Source organism: Sinocyclocheilus rhinocerous, unplaced genomic scaffold (assembly GCF_001515625.1).
Source record: "Sinocyclocheilus rhinocerous isolate Xijiao unplaced genomic scaffold, SAMN03320098_v1.1 scaffold184, whole genome shotgun sequence".
Lineage (NCBI taxonomy): Eukaryota > Metazoa > Chordata > Actinopteri > Cypriniformes > Cyprinidae > Sinocyclocheilus > Sinocyclocheilus rhinocerous.
The window spans coordinates 914,401-938,978 of NW_015659717.1; the positions used below are offsets into that span (position 1 = coordinate 914,401).

The 24,578-nt window shown below is 35.2% G+C and overlaps 3 protein-coding genes across 3 annotated transcripts; 1 reads left to right on the top strand and 2 right to left on the bottom strand.

Annotated features, from left to right (window-relative positions):
* Positions 1-930: 930 nt before the first annotated feature.
* LOC107724180 (phosphatase and actin regulator 3-like) lies at positions 931-12,989 on the top strand (the record flags this gene model as incomplete). The annotated part of the gene is made up of 9 exons (XM_016532988.1): positions 931-1,147; positions 1,232-1,451; positions 1,575-1,717; positions 1,980-2,133; positions 8,965-9,020; positions 10,059-10,120; positions 11,745-11,885; positions 12,160-12,236; positions 12,514-12,989. Coding segments are annotated over 9 exons (1,086 nt in total), but the record flags the coding sequence as incomplete, so codon positions are not given.
* Positions 12,990-14,196: 1,207 nt separating this feature from the next.
* On the bottom strand, positions 14,197-19,854 carry LOC107724187 (synaptonemal complex protein 2-like). Its single transcript, XM_016532996.1, has 13 exons — positions 19,804-19,854; positions 19,355-19,584; positions 18,174-18,386; positions 18,026-18,080; positions 17,758-17,934; positions 17,097-17,234; positions 15,841-15,986; positions 15,585-15,679; positions 15,386-15,485; positions 15,213-15,271; positions 14,544-14,622; positions 14,365-14,421; positions 14,197-14,280 (listed from the first exon to the last, which is right to left on the bottom strand). Exons 1-13 carry the CDS (start codon positions 19,808-19,810, stop codon positions 14,209-14,211), a joined length of 1,428 nt encoding a protein of 475 aa, XP_016388482.1. The 5' UTR covers positions 19,811-19,854; the 3' UTR covers positions 14,197-14,208.
* Positions 19,815-24,071, bottom strand: LOC107724182 (uncharacterized). Its single transcript, XM_016532989.1, has 15 exons — positions 24,038-24,071; positions 23,899-23,947; positions 23,662-23,765; positions 22,852-23,141; positions 22,203-22,315; positions 22,085-22,121; positions 21,721-21,791; positions 21,579-21,621; positions 21,452-21,489; positions 21,235-21,292; positions 20,962-21,124; positions 20,704-20,768; positions 20,261-20,434; positions 19,963-20,125; positions 19,815-19,888 (listed from the first exon to the last, which is right to left on the bottom strand). Exons 1-15 carry the CDS (start codon positions 24,069-24,071, stop codon positions 19,815-19,817), a joined length of 1,476 nt encoding a protein of 491 aa, XP_016388475.1.
* Between the last annotated feature and the right edge of the window lie 507 nt (positions 24,072-24,578).

A 24,578-nucleotide genomic window follows, 5' to 3' on the forward strand; every position in this document is an offset into this window, starting at 1 on the left:
GGGCACATTAAATTGATCAAAAGTGTCAGTAAAAACATTTATAATGTTACAAAAGATTTATATTTCAAATAAATGCTGTTCTTTTGAACTGTCTATTCATATTCAACAATCATAGTTTCCACAATATTATTAAGCAGCAAAAATTGTTTTTAGCATTGATAATAAGAATTATTAACAATTGAATGGTGAATTGGATAGAATGATTTCTGAAGGATCAAGTGACACTGAAGACTGGAGTAATGATGCTGAAAATTCAGCTTTGCCATAACTGGAATAAATTCCATTTTTAAAACATATTCAAATAGAAAACAGTTGTTTTAAAGTGTACTTTGTTTTTGATCAAATAAATGTAGCCTTGGTGAGCATATAAGACGTAATAAAAAAAAACAACGTAATTTATTCAAAACGTTTCCGTTTGGGGCGGGCCTAACTGTTTGACCGACTAAAGCCCCGTTCACACCAAGAACGATAACTATAAAGATAACGATATTAGCGTCCACACCAGCGGACAATATCATCCGTTTATTCTAAGTGCACACTTGTCTGCCGCTTTAAATTCTCAAGCTTGTTACAGCAGGATGGATTCTGATTGGCTGTCAATTTTTTATCGTTCATCAGCTGGAGAAAAAACTTTTTGAAAGTGATTCCAACGATATCGTTTCTCTTTGTCTTTATCGTTATAGTTGTAGTGTGGACTCTGCTATTCTTTAATATTGAGAACGATTTTTAGAACTATATCTAACTTTATCGTTATCTTTATAGTTATCTTCCTTGGTGTGAACGGGCCTTAATAGACTATAGGGGTAGTGGTCGGGAAACCTGTCTGGAAACATTCATTATTTTTTGCAAATATAATCCTTTAAAAAATAAACAGCATTACTGATCCTTGAATTCCGTTCTTAATCATTTAAACTGATTTTTTGTTTCCTATCAGTAGTAGATTCTGTACAGGACAATGAGTCAACGGAAGAGCCAAGTTCAAATGAGGAAGAGGACGAGGACGAGGAGGCGGTTCTCTCTGTAAATGAGAATGAAGATGTTGAGGAAGATGAAGAAGACAGAGAGGAAGATGAGGACGATGAGCTGCAGGAGCAGTCTCCTCCAAGCGGCCACGGCAATCTCGCTTCTCATCTAAGCACGGAGGAAGGTATGCTCATTTTCACATAATGAAACTCAGATAAAATTATTAGATGATATTGCAGTATATGAATGCATTTTCTTGTTTCTGCAGACCCAGGTAAAATCGTCATCGCATCAGTGCCTCATTCAAACTCTTTTCTCAAAAAAGAACTGCCTAGAGTCCCTGATGGCCCCAGTCCTGTGGTTTTAAGAGGGCCTTTTACTAATCCCGTGGGGTCGCAGCATATAGGTAGCATACACCCGCTTTTGCCCCCTAGCTGTATAATAGAAGAACTGCACCGAGCATTGGCAGCAAAGCTCAGGCAGGACAGGTGAGGGTGTTAGACCTATTTTTATTGCTCAATTTCAAAAGGACTTTTTTTAAATTTAAGAAGTATTTTCTGTAACATTATTACTAATGTATCACATGTGCCTCATTCCTTTTCTTTCTTTAGCATTGAACGAGAGCCAAGTGGAGATGCTGAGAGCAGAAAGGAAGCAGAGGAAAACAAGGAAAATGTTCGACAGGACCAATGCTTTACTGATGCTTCAGGAATTATTTACGACGTTGACAGCTGGAACGAGTCTGTCATTTCTGGTGGGTTTATCACATAACTTTTAATACTTGTAACTTTTTTACACCTAAGGTGTCATTAGATAATGCAATTATTTGTTATAGCTAGAAGATCAGCTTGAATTTGTATGTTTGCCATGATATTGTTATTGTATCATTGTGTTTTTTCATGTTGCATAATAAAAGTAGCAAGAGAGATCTATCATTGGTCATTTTTGTCTGGAAATCTGGAGTACTTTAGGTTGCTCTGTCAGTAAGTTATGAATTATATGGCAAACGTGTGCAGGCACATTGTCAAGGAGGATGAGGAAGGAGCTGCTGGCTGTGAAGCTTCGGAATCGTCCCAGCAAACAGGAGCTGGAGGACAGGAACATTTTTCCTGCACGGACCGACCAGGAGAGACAGGAGATCCGTCAACAGATTGAAATGAAGCTTGCTAAGTAAGTCATAAATACATGTTGACTGTACTGTATATGTAAGTTTATCAAATATTACACTGCCCTCTTCAGGACTTTTTTTGGAAAAACATGAAAATGTCATCTTCAGGAGACTGCTTAATTATTTTTTTGCCAAACAAATCTGTTTTAATCAACTGTCAACCTTAATTCTAATATTCATTTAGCTACTCAATTTTATCCATTAATTACACAGGGAAGCTTAGCGCTTGAGCTGAGTCAAGTCAAGTCAAGTCAAGTCAAGTCAAGTTTATTTGTACAGCGCTTTTCACGATACAAATCATTGCAAAGCAACTTTACAGCAAATTAAGTTTCTACAATATTTAGTGGTAGCTTATCAGTGGTGACTGTCAATTAATGTACATATGGCAGAAATGTACGGAAAAATCAATTTAAGACGTAATAAAAAAGACGATGAACACTATTAACAGCAATTATAAAATAATTAAATGTGCAAAATAGCAAAATGTGGTAGTTCTGTATCTTGTTTCAGGGTTGGCATCATCTGAGGTCCTCTGAGGGGTTGGCATCATCTCTTCTCAGGTGTTCTAGATCCAGACTGAAGCTTGTGTAAATCGCTCAATGTCCTCAGTTACAGACAGCAAATCTGTTTACCTATATCACATAAGGATTATATGAACAACTGAACTTGTGAAACAGATTATGAAAACAGATTTCATGCAAAGGAAGTGTTAGTATGTGTACATTGGCTTGTAATCTGATGTAAAGTACATAGCAGAAACTGGGATTACAGTTGATTGAGGATTGGAGTTAATCTGAGTGAATAAATCCACTACAGCTTTCATTTGATTATATTTGATTACATCACCTGCCTTTGACTTCAGAAGTTCAATTCAGTACGTGGTGCACTGCTCATATTTGTGGCAGAGAAACTTCTACAGGCTGCAACAATTATACACTAATATGTTTTTGTTTTGCTTTGCTGTGTTGTTTTGCAGTTTATTGCTTTGAGTTTTCTTTTGTTTGTTTTGCTCTGCTGAATTGTGTTGTTTTGCTTTCTTTTATTTTTGCTTTGTGTTTTTTGTTAAACTTTGTTGTATTTTGTTTTGCTGTGCTTGGTTGTGTTGTGTTTTGTTGTTATTGGCTTTGTGTTTTGTTTTGCTTTGATTTTTGTTGTATTTTGTTTTTCATTTTATTTTGATCAGTTTTTTTTTTATTTAAAGGGGTCATATGATGCGATTTCAATTTTTCCTTTCTCTTTGGAGTGTTACAAGCTCTTGGTGCATAAAGAAGATCTGTAAAGTTGCAAAGACTAAAGTCTCAAATCCAAAGAGATATTCTTTATAAAAGTTAAGAATAATGTTATTTTTAGCAACATCATATGACCCCTTTAAATTTGCTTTGTTGTGTTTGCTTGTGTTTCTTGTAGTTTGGTTTTGCTTTGCATTGTTTGTTTTGTTTTGTTTTGCTTTGTTGTGTTATGTTGTTTGCTCTTTGGTTTTGCAGAGTTGTTGTTTGGTTTAGCTTTGAATTTGTTTTGTTTTACTTTGTGTTTTGTGGTTTGTTTTGCTTTGCTGTTTGGTTTTGCTTTGCATTGTTTGATTTGATTTGCTTTGCTTTGTTGTGTTTTTGTTTGGTTTTGCTTTGCTTTGCATTGTTTGTTTTGCTTTGCTGTGTTGTGCTGTCAGGTTTTGTTACATTTTGTTTGTTTTGTGGTTTGTTTTGCTGTGTTGTGTTTTGCTTTGTGTTGTTTTTTTTTATTATACATATTTACATTTTCAGTATGGCATTTCAAATCTCAGCCGTTAGATCCTCAGCAAACATAAACTGTGACATCTACTACTTCAACCTTCTGATAGAAGCAATGTAGTGTCTGATCTTTACAACTAGGTGTAAGGGAAGAACAGCTGAGGAAGGCCAGCAGTGCCTCGTGCAATTACAGATCTTGTCAGGATAAGTCTTATGTAATCAGCTGTGGTATTTGTCACCTTTGAGAACAGCCCTTTTAGAAGAAACGCTGATTATGTCTAGGTTAATTCAGGCTATAAGAGAGCTTTGCTCAGGCCGCAATGACAGACACAAGGTGCTAAAATGTTATGAGCAACGATGGTAAGTGGCCATCCTAAGTTATGTAATGTGAGAACCATAAGTTGTTTGTAACATGATGTAATTCAGATAAGGATTTGAGGAGAAAGCAGACACTGTGTTGACGCAGGTGTTTACATTAGATTAACTTCAGGCACAGCAACACATTCTACAGATTCAGACATATGATGCACACTGAATAAATTACTTTTAAATGTGAAAGAGTTCTGGATGCTTAATAAGTCATAGACTATTTGCATTCAGGGACCTAATAAACCAAAATAATTGTTGTACTTTTAAGGATTTTGGAGTCACATGTGAATAACTGGATGTGTTAGATGCTTAGCACATATTTCCCATGAGAGTAAGGTCCTGTTAGAACGTCTTAATTGGAATCATAGGGTTCACCGAGTGTTATAATCTTTAAATTGTTACATTTAGAGTTGGAAGTTTGGTTTAATTTGGCAAAGCTGAAAATGCAGCCAGGTGCCTAGTGCCTGGTTTTCCCTAGAAACAATGTTGATTATTTTAAATAACACACAGAATTTATAAAGTATATTGATATTAAATCTGTATTGATTTGTCAAAATCCCATTTTAATTTGAAGATATCCCTTGTAAAAAAAAAGGGGGGGTGCTTAATATAGTACTTATAGTGCTTATAATTGTTATAAAAAATTCCATTCATTTTCTTCATGAGGGAAATCAATTTTTAACATCAAATTTTATCATTTCCAAATCATTTAAACTTCAAAGACAAAACCTGATAATCAATTGTTGAACCCATCTCTTTGGATTAATTGAACTTATTTTTAAAATAATCATTTTTAAAAGTGGAATTTGTGGTGAAAATCTACCATTATCCATGATGATGTATATGCTGTGTTAAATTCCAACAATCACAGTCGCAGCGAGCAAATCGTGCTAAAAGAGATGTTTAGCTCTGTGCATTCCTATGAGCAACACAAATAACATAATTGAGTCAGTCTCCGTACACTCTCAAAATGCTTAAATATTTGTATATATATATATATATATATATATATATGCATATGTTGCAATAAACTTAAAATATATTTTTGTTGAATATTATTATTATTAATATTATAATTCTAATAATATAGTTTTATATTAAGTCAATTAATGTAATTCGCAGTGCTTTATGGGATTGTAGTTCTTTCCCTTACTAAAGCCGTTACACAGTCTTGTACATCTGTCTTTTTGTCCAATGTTCAAATACTTTTGTGCTTTTAATAAAAGTTTGCTGAGATTCTCCTTAGCTGGTTGGTTTAGTTCATGACTTATAATGCTTTAAAGGGGTCATATGATGTTGCTAAAAAGAACATTATTTTGTGTATTTGGTGTAATGAAATGTGTTTATGCGGTTTAAGGTTAAAAAAAAAACATTATTTTCCATTTTTAAAAATCCCTATGGAAAAATGAATGGAAAAAAATACTTCCAGAACCAGAAGCACTACTGCACTCTGTTGTATTAAATGTGTAAATCTTAAAACTGTAATTGCATATAAAATAATATTAATAAAATAAAAGCTCACTTAAAGAGAGTTCACTTTCACCAACACACTTAAGTACACTTTTAAAAAGTGCATGTCAAAACAGTTTTGCTTTAAATATATATTTTAAATCATGTTTTAATAATATTTTGTCATGCTTTAAAGAAGTACACTTATTTAGATGTGTTGACTAACATATTAAAGCACATGTAAAACACCGGATCATAATTTGAACTGAAGTGTATATAATGGTATTTGTAATATATTTTAAATGTACTAAATTGCAACATTTTTAATTTATAATATATTTTAATGCATAGCATGCAAGTTTTATTAGAACTGACATAAATTAATCTTGTCAGTAAATATACATGCACTTTAACTATATTTCAAAGACAATATACATAATTATGAAATCATATTTAAAGATGCACTTAAATCCTACAAATGGTTCAAAAAGCACTCTTTGAATTTAACATAAATGTATAGTATAATACATATTCATTTAATTGCAGTTAGCATGCAATTAAGTATCAGAAATCATGACATTGAGTTGCACTTTTAAAGTATATTATTTCCACAGCATGTACTCTTTTTAAAGCCTTCAGCGCAATACTTTATTTTAGCCATTTTGTAATTGACAATATCAACCAGAATGGAGGCAGGAAAAATGAGAAGGATCAGGTCACGTCAGGTCAGCCGAGAAGGACAGTTGTTTCAGATGTAGAGCATGTTATTAGAGCATCTTGATGTAGTCTTATAAAGATATTTTCTGTTCTTATGATTAACACGCACTGATAAATACTTCACAATAATCCCAGAAACATGTACAGTATTAAGACAGTGAGTTCAGGTTCAGGTCTGACAGTGATAGTCAGCGTAAATGGGTGCCGTCCACTTGATCTAGGCCAGCGGTGAAGTGTGACGGTCAATGCACCTGCAGTACAAGTTGAAGTCTGAGCTAAACACACAGTGACACTTTGCTGCAGCAGCATGTCATGACCTTCCTATCTTTGGCTTGCCGTGCCCTACTCCACCACCGAAGAAAGACACGGCTGGAGCTATTTTTAGAGCTCAGACTGGTGAATAATGGATGCTAGTGCATGTTCCCCTCCTCCATCTCTACCTCCACCCTGCACGCCATAGCGAATACCAAATACGGCCGTACTTTACTGTAGCGCTCATAGCAGCTTCTCCTAATTGATGGAAAGATGTTTGGATAAAGTGCACTGCCATCCGTCCGTTAATTAAACCGGTCTGATTAATGACCGGTGCATAATGCAGACCAATGGCACGAGCTTCCAGCGTTGCTCGGGTAAATTTCTTTGTTTCAGTATTCACGGGGAAGCTACTGTTGCTAGGCAACTCGTGATACAGGTCAATAATATCCAGACAGCTTCCAAAGGGGCTTTGGGAGTAGTTCTCCATTTCAGTTCATGAAATATTAACGTCGCCACATCTGCTGGAATCCCGACTTACTCAGCTAATATGAGTGACAGCAGCGTTGCAACGGCTGGAATGCTACATAATGTTGTTAAATGCCTTATAATTAATCAGATCTCAATATATAGCTTTGCATAGCAAAGTATTTCAAATAAATAGTGCATTTGGAAGAAGCCGTACAGCAATTTTCCATGAGACGACATGCAATTTTAACAGCATTTTGTACAGTCTAATGCAAATCAGTCATTCCAGTTATATATGTGACCCTGGACCACAAAACCAGTCATAAGTAGCACGGGTATTTTTGTAGCCAACAATATATTGTATGGGTCAAAATTATCGATTTTTCTTTTATGCCAAAAATCATTAGGATATTAAGTAAAGATCATGTTCCATGAAGATATTTAGTAAATTTCCTACTGTAAATATATCAAAACTTAATTTTTGATTAGTAATATGCATTGCTAAGAACTTCATTTGGACAACTTTAACGGTGATTTTCTCAATATTTCGATTTTTTTTGCACCCTCAGATTCCAGATTTTCAAATAGTTGTATCTCAGCCAAATATTGTCCTATCATAACAAACCATACATCAATGGAAAGCTTATTTATTCAGCTTTCAGAATGGACCCTTATGACGTTTTGTGGTCTATGGTCACATATTATATATTATAAAATACCAAAATTTCCTTAAATTACACACAAACTTTACTTATTTATTTAAATATAGCATACCATTACATACACACAATATGCTCTGGTTTGAAGCGTTGATATTATTTTACTAATATTTTATATCAAACAGAATACTGTTTTAGTGAGACAAAGCAATAGTTGTAATTATAATCTGTAATAAATATAATAATTGCTAAGTTATTTATTAAAAATTATAATGAAGTAATGACACAAAAACATCACAATTAATAAAATTCACTTATTATAATTTGTGCCATTGCTTTCCAACAAAATTAAGTCTCTTCCTGGAAGATTGGCTTTTACTGGCTTTTAATTAGGGATATTAAAAAGATTAAGAGGATAAAAAGTAAGATTGGTGACAGGGAAAATAAAGTGTAAATTGATTGCCAATTAAAACAATATTCCCAGTGAATCATTTTGGTTAGAGAAAGGGAAAAACAAACACCTGGAATATTACATTAAAATGTTTTTAATCATTTAAATTTAAATTGAATTGTCAGAATTGAATGTGTATCACATGGCAACATCCACTCAAACCAAAGTATAATTTTTTTTTAAATATCCCCCATGTTCACCTAATTGTGAAATGTGATCGAATAAAACTCACTATAGGATTTCTGCCTATAAAAAGTGAGTTTAATATTTAATAGAATATATTAAGACATGGGCTACTGCTAGGAGTCACCTAGTTTCTTTGATCTACACTTTCTAAATGTTATTTGCCATCATATTATATTCAAATAAGTGATTCTCAAACAATAAAAAGACTCACTTAATTAGTGCGCTACTACAAAGGCGAGACAGAGCGCATGACAAAGAGCGCGTGGAGCAGCGCTCACTCAGCGCGCGCCTGCCTGTTCAAAAAAACCACAACAAGCCGCACGAGTTCATATGCACCGAGCGCACTCTCACTTCAGCGCCGCATCTTAATAGCTGGTGTTTATTTAGCTAAGGTGCTCAAAACCCGGGCGTTTTGCATTCAGATGCGGAGTAATAGCGGTCAGGCTGAACACAAAGGACCGAGAGACTTCGAGCGTCCCCTCAGGATCTCACTGAGCCGCTTCAGCGCGGGACAGACAGCATGGTTCAAAACATTATTCTCATCTTTCTCCGCAGGAGACTCAGTCAACGGCCGGCCGTTGAAGAGCTGGAGTGCAGAAATATTTTGAAACGTGAGTATTAGGCTACGCGATAAAAATGATCAACATCCACAGAAATGTAAATAATGTATGTATGTATGTAGGCATGTATCAACAATTGTTGTTTGTGAGTATAATAATAAACATTATGTTATTAATGAATATTGTTTATAGTATTGCACAGTAATAATATCACTATTGCTACTACATTGTAATAATAATTGTATTTGTTAAATAGATATATTTTATTATTATTGTTGTATTATATGTACATCAATAATAATAATAATAATACAATAATATAATAGTACAATATATAATACAAATAGTATTCTATTTTAATATTTTATAAATATATTTAAAAATATTTATAAAATATATGATTTTTAAATACATTTATACAAAATATAAAAAAGAACAATAAATACAAATATTAAATATCATATTTTTTATTAGCATTTAATAATTAAATCAGTACTAAATTGCTACTTGGTTGTATTGATCTTTATATTTGGTAAATAATGAAATTATATTTTTATATTATATATGTGTATTATTAATAACATGAATAATTGAAATATTAAGTAATTTTGAATATTGTTTCTGATATTGCACAGTAATAATATCACTTTTGCTACTTCATTGTAATAACATTTATATTTGTAAATAAATAAACAAATAATATATATACATATATAATTTAAATCTTAAGTAATTTTATAAGTGAAAAAACAAGTGTTTTTTATCATATCTTTAATCAGCACTTAAATTAAATGTTTTATTAATAATAGTTATATATTTAAAAATGTTTTAATCTATATATACGGATATATATAATCATCATAATAATAAATAGAATATTAAATAATTTACTCAGTGAGAAAAAAAATAGTTTTTTTTTTATCACATCTTTAATTGGACCTTAAATTAAGTGTTTTATTAATTAAACGTTTTTGGTGGCTGTTAAGGTGAAAATGTGATCAATTATTTCAGTCAAAATTCTTAAATGTGTTAACATGCTTTTTGAGGTCTGTTGAGTGACCCTGTGACTGATCTCTTTGGCTCTTTCAGAGAGGAACGATCAGACGGAGCAGGAGGAAAGACGAGAGATCAAACAGAGACTGAACAGAAAGGTAAACAAGCTCTCTTCAGGTTCATTTCACTCGCAGCATGCTTTATTTTTCTAATTTATGTGTATAAATGGTGGTCACTGAATGTAAGGTAGTTGTTGGTCTGTAAAATGACACTTTTGACTGCTGCTGCTAACATTACTACTTGCAATAAGACATTATAAAACACTGTCTAGAGCTGAATAAAGACGCTTTCAGAAGGGTAAAGCAATTTTGTGGAATAATAATGTTCAGAATGAGCTGCATCAGATTGAGGGAACCTCTGTTAAAGTACACTATTAAAAGATGAGCCCATATCACTGACGTGCCAGAAACGAACGCAGGACCTCAATGCTTGGGATATTTAACAGCATGTCTGCAATGACCAATAATAATACTTATTATATTTTGGAGTCATAGTTTTTTGGCTCTTTTTTCCCCAGTGTACAATTAATCACATTATTTAAAAAAAATGTATACACCTAGCATTTGTCATTATGACTTGCTTACATTATTTTATGGTAACATAAAAAGCAATTTATCTTAAAATGGTGGTGTGATATATAGGGAAAAAAGGCCTAAAGGAAAATATGCATCTAAAGAATGTATTAAATATTCATTATTATTATATTTGGAGTCATATTGTATTTTTTTTTTTTGCTTTTTTTTTCCCCAATGTGCAATTAATTGCAGACAAAATTAAACATTATTGTTGTTATTATTATTAGTCAATGACGATGATAATGACAGCAACAACATTAATAATAAATAATAAAACAACAATAACAACAGCAGCAATGATAATAATTATTATTATTATATTTTGGAGTCATATAGTTTTATTGGCGTATTTTTCAGTGTGCGATTAATTACGAATTAATTACATCTGATTAATACACTTAGCATGAATCACTATGGTTTGTCTACATAAATTTTTTTTTTTTTGTGTGAAAAAAAATCAGCAATTTACCTCAAAACGGTGGTGTGACATGTAGAGTAAAATTAACATCTAAATAATAAAATTTAATGATTTATTTTTATTATTATTATTATGTTTTGGAATCATATTGGGGTTTTTTTGGCACATTTTTTCAGTGTGCTTTAAAATTACACATTCTTGCTGTTTTTTTGTTAATGATGATGCTAAAAACAACAATAATAATAATAAAACAATAGAACAATGACAACAATATCCTATATCCTTTTTTTGGCATATTTTTATAATTAATATATATATATATATATATATATATAAAATTGTATAACATTATTATTATTATATAACATATAATTAATTTCATGTCATTTACTTTTGATTAATACACTTACCATGAACCATTAAGGCTTGCCTACATTATGGTTAAAAAAAAAAAAGAAGAAGAAAGAAAAATCAGCAGTTTACCTCAAAACAACAGTGTGATATAAAGAGCAATATAAACATAAAATGAAATTGAGTATGATGATAAAAAAGCATGTTAAGGATGGTCTTTAGGCATACTGTCCCTGTCACCAGAAGAACCAGTCGATCTCATTGGTCAACAGCGATTCCAGTCCTATTCTAGTCCTAAAATGCATTACTTGCAACATTAGACCTGTATCTCATAACCTTTGCAGCCCCGCTAACAGCATCGTTTTGTTCCTCTCACAGCTCAACCAGAGACCGACAGTCGATGAACTAAGAGAAAGAAAGATTCTGATCCGCTTCAGTGACTACGTGGAGGTGGCCAAAGCCCAGGACTACGACAGGAGAGCTGACAAACCCTGGACAAGACTGTCTGCAGCTGACAAGGTACGAGACCAAGAGCTGACCTCAGCAAATCTTTACACCACATCTGTGGTCAGTCTTTCATTCAGTAAGAGCACACAGAGGCAAATGGGCTTTCCTTTATTCTCAGTGGTTCTCTCAAGGTTTCTAAACCCACTATATTAGTGAAGCAACTAAAAAGCAATCTAATTTGTGTCAGTAGTCTGCTTGCTCACCCCACATGACTCGGTCGACTCATTATGGAGTGCACATGTCACTTGAGGATGCGTTTAAGTGGCTTTTATTTGCGATTCCACAGGCGGCCATCCGTAAAGAGCTAAACGAGTTCAAAAGCACCGAGATGGAGGTCCATGTTTCGAGCAAACACCTAACGAGGTCAGTATGCGAGTATGCGCCTGCGCTATTTTTAGATCCACAAAATAAAAAATGACGGACACAAATACGTTTGCGTATAAAAATCATGAACGTGTCACCTTGACACGAGTGGTTTTGGATAACAGGTTCCTCACGACATTATCATGACATTAGTGGCCATTAGAGCTCTCATGTATGATCTTACTAAAAATAACTGATTGATGCAACAGTGTCATCCAAGCATATGGTGGTTGTGATTGCGAAAGGCACCTTTGTTGAGTTCTCCCCTCTTGATCAGGTTTCACAGGCCCTAAGAGGGGGTTTTCTTCTGTGAAGAAAATGCTGAAAGCGGCGTTCGTTAAAATCCTGGAGGTGCCTCTTTCAGAGCCGTGGCTTCATCCATGGGATTCCCATATTCTTCCAGCGCCCTGGGCCGAGTGGTGTTTGGGTGCGGTTAGCTCCACCGCAGGCGGCCACAGGAGAAACCTGAAGAACATCTGCAGATACATTTAACCTGAGGCTGACAGAGTGGAGCGGCAGAGGACTGTTTGATGTTTTTAGAACTGGACTGCATTTCAGTGACTGCTAAGAAAAGACGAATCAGTTCTGGGTAAATGTTTGTGTACATGTAACCAGCTCCACTCTGAAAAAACAAGTAAAAAAAAAAAAAAAAAACTTGAGGGTTAATAAGCCTGCTATAAATGAATTTCATATTTACTGTACAAAAGTCTGTTTGAACAGGGTTGTTCATGTCATCACTTGAAAAAAAAAAAAACTTTGTAAGCACTACTTGTCTTCAAAATACAATTTTGGAAATACTTCTGTGTTGTTGTTTTTTAAGTTTGATTATATACACACACACTACAGTTCAAAAGTATAGGGCTTTTAATGTTTTTGAAAAGTCTCTTATGCTCACTAAGGCTGCATTTAGTTTATCAAAAATAAAGTAAAATCAGTAATATTGTGAAATAAAGCTGAATTTTCAGCATCATTACTAAAGTCTTCAGTCACATGATCCTTCAGAAATCATTCTAATATGATGATTTGCTGCTCAAGAATCAATGTTGAAAACAGTTTTTTGTGGGAACTGATATATTTTATCAGCATTCGCTGATGAACAGAATGTTCAAAAGAACAGCATTTATTTGAAATGAAATTATGATAAATTACATTGACTTTAGTTTCACTTTTGATCAATTCAATGCATCCTTGCGGTTTTCTTTTTTTTAAGAACTAATATTAATTCCTTAAAGGGGTCATATGATGCGATTTCAAGTTTTCCTTTCTCTTAAAATACTGACCCCAAACTTTTGAATAATAGTGTGTGTGTATTAATAGATAACACTGCAGGACATCTGTCTCACTATCTCAGCCATGAAACCAGAAGTAAATTGTGTGAGTTTCCTCCTCCCATCTATTTCGCCTGTTCCATTTACAGAGGACACTAATTAAATAACAAAAATGCATCAAGTCACTCAATCTGATCTTAATCTTTGAGAGCCTTCAACTGCAAGTAAAAATGATAAAAAATAACCCTTTTAGTAATTTTTTCTCTTTATTTTTCAACATCTCCCATCAATTGAACCCATGAGGTTAGCTTATTCAGGCCCTTGCTAGTGTAAATGCAAAAAATGGTTTCAGAATGTAGTATCCCTTTTTAATTTCTGCGCACATGCATCTAAAGTTGATTTTTATGAGGTGGGATGTTAGAAATAAATGCATTTGTTCTTACATTACCTATAACATTTACTTATTTGCTTTTCACAACTATTCATTATTTATATTAAAAACCACAAGCAAATATGTGCGCTAAAACTATGTACAGCCAACCATTGTTTCAAGGAGACCAGAATAAATGGCATAAAGTACAAATATTCAACCTTTTGAGTAATGCTATTTTAAAAGAACATAACATTAATAATATCTAAGCATATAAACAGGTTTTAGGAATAGTTTAAAGTAATTTTCAAACGGTAGATTTTTTTCCCTCAAGTCAGAACCTCGATGCATCAGGGAAGAACAAGGATTGCAGTCCTCTTCGCACACTCGTCAACTCTTCCTCGTGCTACAAAGACAAAAATACTTGAATTCAATCCTGCAGAATTGTGTGATATCAAGTATTAAATATCAGTTCTGTTTGGGCTCTCACTATTTCTTTGAAGAAACGCTCCTGAAGTGACTTCATGCTCTTCTTCATCAAAGACATCTGAAACAAAAGCAAAAAAAAATAAAAAAAATAATATTCTAGACAATCAAAGGTTAAAATGGCTTGAACTGTAAGTATAACTACTGAACCATGATGGACTCAAAAAAGGTTCAGTTCCTCACCTCCACGGAGAAGACTTGTTTCTCATACTCTAGACTATCACACACGTCAGTCTGAATGGTGCTTTTCAACTGCTGTAATCTGAGACAACAAGAATGAGCAAGACAAGCACTTACATGACAAATCCAGTGTACAAACAGCAAATACAGAGGGAACTATTAAAAGCACTCAATCACTCACTTTGTTTGAATCTAGAGAAATAGACAAATTCTTTGAAACATGCCTTACAATGCATGCAAACACTGTTGAGTAGCTTTCTTGCAAAACATTTGTTGTGTGCATGTAAACACTAAATGTTCAATTTACACTGACTTTTTTTTTTTAATATGCAACCCTCAGTGCACTAAAAAATTTACCTGTCTAAAATCTTGTCTTTGAGCTGCCCTTTTTTAAAGAAATCACAACAGTCTTGGCATAATTGCATTACAGAGTGAACAAATAATCAGCATTACATAATTCTTGCTGTTTTTCCCCATGTTGCTACGAACGCATGGAAAATCCTGTTTGTTACTGCGACCCAGAACAACCCACAGACTAGTCATAAACAGGTCTTGTAGACATGATTACATATGCGAACAGAACAGTTATGAAGGGAAGATTAGTTCCATTTACATTAGAGCTGGGAAATCTAAGGCATTCATCTCATGTTCATGCAGCTGTTATATTCTCACCTCTTGGTTCCTTTCTCTTGGTAAGCGTGGAAGGCCAAGGTCTGCTTCTCCCAGTAAGTCTGTACATATAGTGTGATTGAATCAAAGGCCATTTATATATATACATTTTACACATTTACTTGCCAAAGTGCGTTTGCAATTATAGACACTTGGCAAATCATAACACTCGTTACCGTCAATTCCTCTTCCATGCTTCCCAAAACAATGTCATCTTGCTCCAGGTTTGCTATTTCGCTCAACAGGACTTGTTTAACTTTCTCCAGCCTCTGAGTACTATAGATTAGGCAAGATAAAGAAAGCGGTAGAGGTAAATATCAGATGTGTTACCGGGCAGAAACTCTGACCTCTTTAGGGTCAAGGGTCATGTCTGACCTGTACTGGTGCACTTGGACGCTGACAGATGACATGTGCTGCCCTAAGGTCTTCAAAGTCTGCCTGGTGTAAAGATCCATTGTCCTGCATCGATTCTGACAAATGCACAAGACAAGTTATTAGAAAATGCTAATACACACTCACTAAATTCCATAGGATGTGCAGCGGGTTTTCCATGCAAGGATGTGAATCCTCAAATAAGAGCTGGCGTGTTTAGCCAGAGCTGATTTAGTGAGAAAAGTGAGATGACAAGCACCTTGATCTTCCTCTTAAGCTCTGAGCTGAACTGATGGCAGATAAAGCCCACCTGCTGAGCAGGCTGGGTCAGGTCTATGTCTGCCTCCACACTGGCATGCCTGCAGCTGGACCTTGTACAAGATGACAGTGTCTCCACTTCCTCAGCTGGAGGGAACACACATAGACATACCCATGAGTCACTCATCAGCACTTTCAAAAGCACACACACCTGTACAGTAAGTGCACTTAGAGGTACAGTACAACTGAGCTTCTGAATTATTCAATTTTTTTATATTTACAACCATTCAAAAATGTGGGGTCAGTGGGATTTTTTTAATTGTAAGAAATACTTTTATTCACCAAGAATGCATTAAAGGGTTAGTTCACCCAAAAATGAAAATTCTGCCATTAATTTCTCACCCTCATGCCGTTACAAACCCATAAGACCTTCATTCATCTTCAGAACACAAATTAAAATATTTTTGATGAAATCTGAGAGCTTTCTGACCCTGCATAAACAGCAACGCAACTGACACGTTAAGAGGCCCAGAAAGGTAGTAAAGACATCATTAAAATCGTCCATGTGACATCAGTGGTTCAGCTGTAATTTTATGAAGCTACGAGAATACTATTTGTGCACGAAGAAAACAAAAATAACAACTATTTTAACAATTTCTTCTCTTCCGTGTCAGTCTCCACCGCCATTCACAAGAGATCTACGATGCATACGTGTGCATTCAGTTTACGGTTGAACCACCGATGTCACATGGACTATTTTAACAATGTCTTTACTACATTTCTGGGCCTTAAAATGTTTCAGTAGCATTGCTGTCTATGCAGGGTCAGAAAGCTCTCAGATTTCATCAAAATATCTTTATTTGTGTGCTGAGGATGAATGAAGGTCTTACGGGTTTGGCACGCTTGAAGGTGAGTAAATAATGACAGAATTTTCTTTTTTGGGCGAACTATCCCTTTAAACTGATCAGAAGTGACAGAATGTTGAATGTTAAATGTAAAAAAAAAAATATATATATATGGTTTTCACAAAAATGTTAGGCAGCACAACTGTTTTCAACACTGATAATAAGAAATGTTTTTTGAGCACCAAATCAGCGTATTAGAATGAAAAAATACTGTTTTTACTGTTTTTGATCAAATTGGTGAGCATAACATTAAAAAGCCTCACCGACCCCGAAACATTTAAATGACATCAATAGCAAATTCTTAGCCTTATTTTGTGCCCAGAAACAGTTTCTCTCTTTCAAGTCTTATTACTGGATATTGTTGTTTCCTTGGCCCTTTTATTTAGGCCTCTCTGGTAACTTCTCTTTCTTCTCCCGTTCTCTGTGACTATGTCCTCCTCTTCTTCCTCTGAGCTGCTCTGATCCTTCACCAGCGGTTTAGTATTGGGGCCTGAAGCACAGCAACACAACATCACTCACAGAATCAAATGCAATCTGAGCTAATTTCTTAATCAGGAAAACAAGATTTTCCAAGAAGAATCAAAAATAACAGTGTCTGACGAGTCGAGGACTGGGATTAATCTGTGTCCGAGAAACTGAGATGCACATCCAGTAAAACTGTCTGCAAAATCTAAATATTCAGTAATGTGCTATGTATATATAGAGACCTACCCTGATTATGTCATGTTATAAAGCATCAAATGATAAATCACATTTACACTTTTTGAGTTAATCAAAGTTTTTGAACTCAACAAGGTTGTTTGGTTTCTATTTTTGCTGCATCATGCTTGGTTGCTCCGCCCACAGTGAAATCTTATTGGTCCTGAATCTAGCTTTTCATGGCTGTATATTAAACATCAAATATGTTCTGATTGGCTGGTATTACCACAAGGAAAAAATACTTTATGCTGGTAACTTGCCACGCCATGCCTAGTTAGGATGATGCATAATCTTTTTTAAAAGGTGATAAAAACCCTTACTAGGAGTGAAGGATTTATTAGTAGGCACAAACAGCGTTCTAGGCTTCATTTTCAGAGCTAGCTGCGAGGGAGAAGGAGCCTTATTCTCTTTGTCCTCCTCACTGTCCTCATCTCTCTCTGAAAGACTAGCGGAGTGGCTCAGGGTGAGATGCTTGTGGATGGCTGTTGGACCTGATTGGCAATTGGTACAAAAAAGATGCTTATTTTTGTATACTAACAAATAACATAAAAAAACACAACATAATTAAAAAAATCTCTTCACCTGACTTAAATTCTAGTCTCTCAACCTTACTTCCTTTCTGGCTTGCTGGTGTTTTCTATAAGTCGTACAAGAATGAAGTGGTGTGTTACTGAAATGTAGTACTATGAAAAGTGAAACTGTGCTCTGAAATAAACTGTTAAAGCTGTACCTCTAGCTCAGTGCACATCAGGGCCATGTTGCTCACAGATATGTGAGAGGATTGGCTCATTGTCACAGAGATGACAGACCTCCTTTCAAACGATGTTGGGCTGGTTTTGTTCATGACACCTCTCTGCTCCTCCTGGAGGTCTGGAGGGATGCGTGGGGAGGGCTGGGTGTAATCCTCCAGGGTAAGGAATGAGTGGACTGGACTCAGCTCAACCTGCGGGAGTTATGCATTACATAAACGTATTAATCTTTAGATCAGAGAGGCAATGACAAATACAACATGTTTATGCTAAAATAAAGACTGAATAAGACAATCAAATCACAATGTGGCCCCAAAAAACATCTGGAAACTTAAGCCACACTTAGAATGTATTCATGTAATTGTATTACACTGTAAAATATCAACCCAAGTGGCATTCCTTTTAAATAAAGACAGAAGGATAGCACAAGCACACTTAAAAAACATTTCACAAAAATAAATGTTAAGGTTATAAAACAAATATAAATGAATGGCTTTATACACTGTTCAAAAGTTTGAGGTCAGTCAGATGTTTAATGTTTGTGAAAGAAGTTTCTTATGCTTTCAAATGCTGCATTCATTTGATAAAAAAATCAGTAAATAAATATCAGTAATATTGTGAAATATTATTACAATTATTTGTGTCTGAATTTTCAGCATCATTACTCCAGTCTTCAGTGTCACACGATCCTTCAGAAATCATTCTAATATGCTGATGTGCTGCTCAAGAAACATTTCTGATTATTAGTTATCAGGAATGTGTAATATATTTTTCACGACTCTTTAATGCATACAAAGCTCAAAAGAGCAGCATTTATTTGAAATAGATATATTTTGCTATTATAAATGTATTTACTGTCACTTTTGATACATTTTTATGCATACTTAATAATACTTAATAAAAGTATTAAAACCTAATCCCAAACTTTTGAACAGTAGTGAACATCAAAATAAAAATTACTTTGCCACAGAAATAAGTTAGCTCTTTATTTAGCATCATTTTTTTTTTTTGGCAGATACAAAATGCCAAATATTTTTTTGAGACAAGCTTATGATCAGAACTAACAATAAAATGAGCATTGAGAGCTGTAATGTCGCCCATTAGTACTTGATCATCTTACTTTCCATGTGATTTGAAAACATGCACTATGTTTCCTGTTTACCTGTGCAGCAGGTGGAATCCGCTTAGAGCCTCTTGAGGTTGTGGAAACAGGTGTTATGGTGTGAGATGGCAGTTTCACAGCAGCTTTATTCCTTGGGGTTTTACAGAGAGAGGAGGCTTTGAGAGAACCGAGAGGCTGTAGTGGAGAAGAGTTGGCTTCGATTGGAGAGATGGACAGAGAACGGAGAGGTGTAGCATTGGATCTCAAGTTGGTTATTAGTTTTTCGCCCGCTACAGAGAAAAATAAAATATAATTTACACAGCAGTTAGACAAGATGTTGTTTTTATACCAGGCTGTGCATTCAATAAATTTCAGTGATTCAGAGCCAGTAATTAACACAATTATTAATGCCCCTGAATTGCCCATAAAGTTTGCAAATAAACATCTTAATTGACAGACATACATTTATACAAATACAAATAACTAATTTAAGGCACTTTAATTCTTACATCTCATCTTCTCAACGGAGGGAGGTGAGGCGAATGTGGAAGATAATCTTGCAGCCCAAGATTCCTTCTGTCTTCTGACTGACCCCTGAGCAGATGACGTCTTCTTCACTGTAAGATGCTCTGGACTACACATCTTCTTGCCTTTATCATTCCTCTGACCTCCCAGAATCTTTGCAAAGCCTTTATCTGCCTTTTTCTGTACGTTCTTCTCATTTTGTAGTTTGGCTATGTCTACAGAGGTTTTCTCTCTCTTTTCTCCTTGTTCTGTGGCTCGAGCTGGGACAGTCTGCTGAAGCGTGGCTGCTCGCCCAACTGCTTTTTTCTATTCAGAAAAGACAAAGAAATAAAGCTCATCAGGACCATTATCATTAGTCTGTCTAGACCCTGAAGATCTTAAATAAAGGCATTTACAACTACAGAAGATCCCAGTGATCTGACTGTGCTGAATACCACATGCCTTAGGGGGTGGTGCTTTTTCGCTCTCTGACAGACTGGACTGGTTGTCTGAGTCAGACGTCTCTCTGTAGGTTCTGGTCAAGGCTGCAGCTCTTTGAGGTCGTCCTGTGGCTTTCTTATTATTGATGCTTGGCTGCCTTTTATCCTCCTGTTCAGCCATTTTCTTCTGTCTCTTCTATTATTCACCCAATTCAGTAGAAAAGTGAATAATTACTATAAATATGGCTATAAAAAATAGTCCACCTAACCAAACTAAGCTGCAAATGGTTAATTTGGAAATGATTCTGCTTATGACGTTACAACCATGAACAAGTTACCACATAACCAACCAATATTTACCAATTAACACCTAACCCCCCCCCATCACCTCCACCACCACCACCAAATAACAATATAAACGTGACAAAAAAGCTACAAATTGTAGAATATGGCACTTGTTCTTACCCGCTTTGGCTTGATTTGTTCTTTCACTGGTTTTGGCGAAGGTAAAGGTGTATATGGTGATTTAACTGAAACAAAATGAAAGTGTAAGAGATTAACGTACAGAAGGATGTGAAAAAGAGAGAGGGAAAGTAGTTATCAATAAATAGTGTGTAGTCCTTAAATAGATGCCACACATCTTCACTGTAGAGTTAACCTCTGCAGATGACAAACAAGAGTTCAAAACAACAGTTGGAGATGTAAGAGACTGGTGTAGCATACATGCAGTGTCAGCTGGTGGAAAGATGGGTTTAACCGGCTGCCTGCTGTAGTCTGCCACTTTGGGCTTGGGTTTCCTGTTGGCTGAGTATAACCAGCTAATCTCCGTCATGTTGTCTGTGTCCGTATCACTGAACAGCTTTTTCTTCTCATTTGCCTTGGCAGCCTAGATTATAACACAACCAAGTAAAAAAAAATGATTTTTTTGTGATAGGCATATGTTAAATCAACAAATGCATAAGTGTCCATCCGCAAATAATTAATGAAATGTGAAACCTTTGTAAGCCGACGTCTTTTAGCAGACTTGGAGAGAGTCTGAGGATTACTTGGTGGACTAAAAGAGAAAACGTAATATAAATATGCAATAAAATACATAATGTATTAACAAGCAGTCACATGTTCACAAATGCAGGATTTCTTTGGAGATTTTAACTGAGTATTATTGTATTGTTCAACACTAGAGGGGGCTGTTTTTATAAATTAACAGAATTACCTGCTTTCCACTCTGGATGTATTAGAGGATTTCTTTCTCTAAAAGGACAAAATTAAGAACTAATGAAGTTTATTATCATGTTTTTAAATATTATGATGTTTGCATTCAGAGCTATTGGTGTCCTTACCACACTAATTTTTGGTGTGTCTTCTGTAAATGCATAAACATCCCTGAGGAGACCAAACACAATAAATTCAATTATTTATAAAATATATTTCCAAAACAAAATATCCCGAGTTTAAGGGATTGAAGTCAGTAGAATGCAATACTCAAGCTGCTGGAACTCCTTGGCTTTGTCTTGTGTTTTGTGCAAACTTGAACTCTTGGCAGCAGTTTTCTCCTGTAACACAACGTGCAAGGGAAAAAAATGGTAAGTTTGCATCACATTTGTAACTACCCTGTTGAAAAAAACCAGCATATGCTGGTTAGGTATGTTTTAAAGCATGGCAGCTGGTTTGAGCTGGTTTAAGCTGGTCCTTCGTTGGTCTTGTGCTGGCCCTAAGCAACTAGCTCCTGCTCAGGATCAGCTCATAACCAGCTGCCATGCTTCAAAACATACCTAACCAGCATATGCTTTTTTGATGCTGTATTGATTTGACATTACAAATACTGTTTTCTTTCTAAATGACTTACAGTGGAGGATGGACAGCAGCTCTTATTGAGCAGATATCTGAAAGTGAAGGTAACAGTGTTATTCCATGTGAGGACAGAGGAAAAGGTAGGGCATGAATGAAAGGTCAGTCTGTGTCACCTGTTTGTAGACCCGATATTACACGGGCCTCCAGGTTCATGGGATGCTGCTTTGGCAGTTCTCTTATAATGACTGGATATAATTTTCACCATACCATCTGCAGCATGTGCCATCTTCAGAACAATAACAACAAATACAGTTTAATATAATAAACCTTGCTTTGTTTTCATTGATTTATAGGCTATTAATGAACAGGATAGTAGAGAGAGGACAGAAAATCATGGGGAGAAAGGAATGGGATTGGAACATCCCTGGTAAAAAAAAAGAAGTACACTTTAGCATACTTGAGTGTTTATAGGTATTACTGTATAACCGTAAAAAACGGAGTACACGCAGAGCTAGACAAGACGAGCATTTGAGGTTAAAAAGTATATAAATTGTGGAGAAGATTCCTGAAATGTTTTCCTCAAAAAACATAATTTCTTTACGACTGACAAAAGAAAGACATGAACATCTTGGATGACAAGGGGGTGAGTAAATTATCTGCAAATTTTTGTTCTGGAAGTGAACTTCTTTAAGTGCCACATCTCAATGTGCCTAGAACAAATCGACTCCAAATTCAAGTAATAGTAATACCTGCCTTATCAAACACTAATAATATTTGCTCTTTATAACTTAAAGACATCTATTCCAACTAAAAGAGTCTCACATTGTCATGGTCTGATGTGTCGCCCTGAATTTCACTACTCTTCCTTCTCTGTTGTGCAGGTCTAGCAGGCATGGACTTCACTGACTTCTCCATATTTTCTTTCTCTTGACCTGCAGTCCTGGGCTCCAGTGAGGAGCCTCTCTGGGCTGTACGGCCATCTGTACCCTGCTGCTCCCTCACCACCTCCTCCAATCTCTGAGTGAGCTGGGTGTGCAGCTGCTTGTGGGTCAGGGCTCTGGATGCACACTGTGCCGGGGACAGACGCTGAGGAGGGGGATGAGAACTACCATCTGGAGATGATTACACAGAATGCAAGGTTACACAAAGCCACCTGATTCATATAGTGACAAACTATCAAGAGCAGTGTTTCCTAAATTCAAGATTTGAAGCAGGGAAATTAAGTAAACAATCTGACAGATTCAGTGAGTAAATAATTAGACTGATTCAGTGTTTAACTGATTCAGGATAAAAATAAAAAAAAGAGTAATTCTTTCATGAACTGGATTACACTTGCCTCCCTGAATAGTAGTGCAAAGAATAAAACATAACCAATGGGGGAGTAATAATGAGAGTAAATGATTATATTTTATTATGTGAGAATGAGACTGCACAGTGATAAGAGACCTGAAACTAGCACAGCTATGTAGGAAACTGGTTCAAATAGTCAATTATAGTATAGATGTCATAATAATACAAAAATATTTTACTACGGAATGCCGGGATTGACCAATCACAATTATGTATTCAAGAGTCACGTATTGTAGTTTATTCTTTGCTGATAAAACATACCTTACATATCTGTTAACTCACCTGATATAGTGCCGTTTTTAGAGCAATCTTTTTGCAGAGCCAGCAGTGATCCAGATACAGAGATTCTCCTTTTACTAGAGTTCAAGCTCCAGATAGCAGGTGAACTGATCAGTAAAATGTAGAAGATAGACATCCAAGCATACATTATATTGTGAGCAGACAGAATCCTCTCTAAAATGGACGTAATGTTAAACAATTAGGAAATGGTAATCAAAATGCTAATAATAATACACTCACAATGAGCTTTCCTTTCTCACAGGTTGGGAGTCTGGGACTATGCTGTTATCTTTTACACAAAGAAACAAAATAAAGTTAAAAGCATTCAAATATGTTCACATCGGCAATGGAATTTTCCTTAGTATGCTTCATATAATACCAAAAGTGTCCTCTTCATGGTCAGCTTGCACCATCTGTACTACTTTGTCTATAGGAATGTGCTGCAAAAAATATAGTTTTTTATAGGGTTATATAAGCCAATAAGAGAAAAAAGAAGGTAGCAAAAACAGAAAACGAAATATACTAATATGTCTAATATAGTTTAATATATATAACTAAACTAATATATATATATGAATTAAGAGCACCTTGTGGTACTTCTTTTCTTTAGCCTTTATGCCCTGGATTTTCTGTCGGTCTTCATTATGAGCAGCAGAGGTCGACTAACAAGACAAACAGAATTCACTGAGATTGCATCCATTAAGCTGTTCTTTACAAATCAGTAAAGACTAATCAGTATATTGCTTCATTAATGTAACAGTGTTTCATAAACGCTATTCTCCATTTGTTTTCATCAGTATGAACAGGGGTGCACATAAGTGGTCCGCATGTGCGACCAAAATAAGAAATGCATTGTGTAAATTAGTTCAGAGCGCGCGTTTGCGTACCTACATGGTTGACAGCTGTTAATGCACAATTAC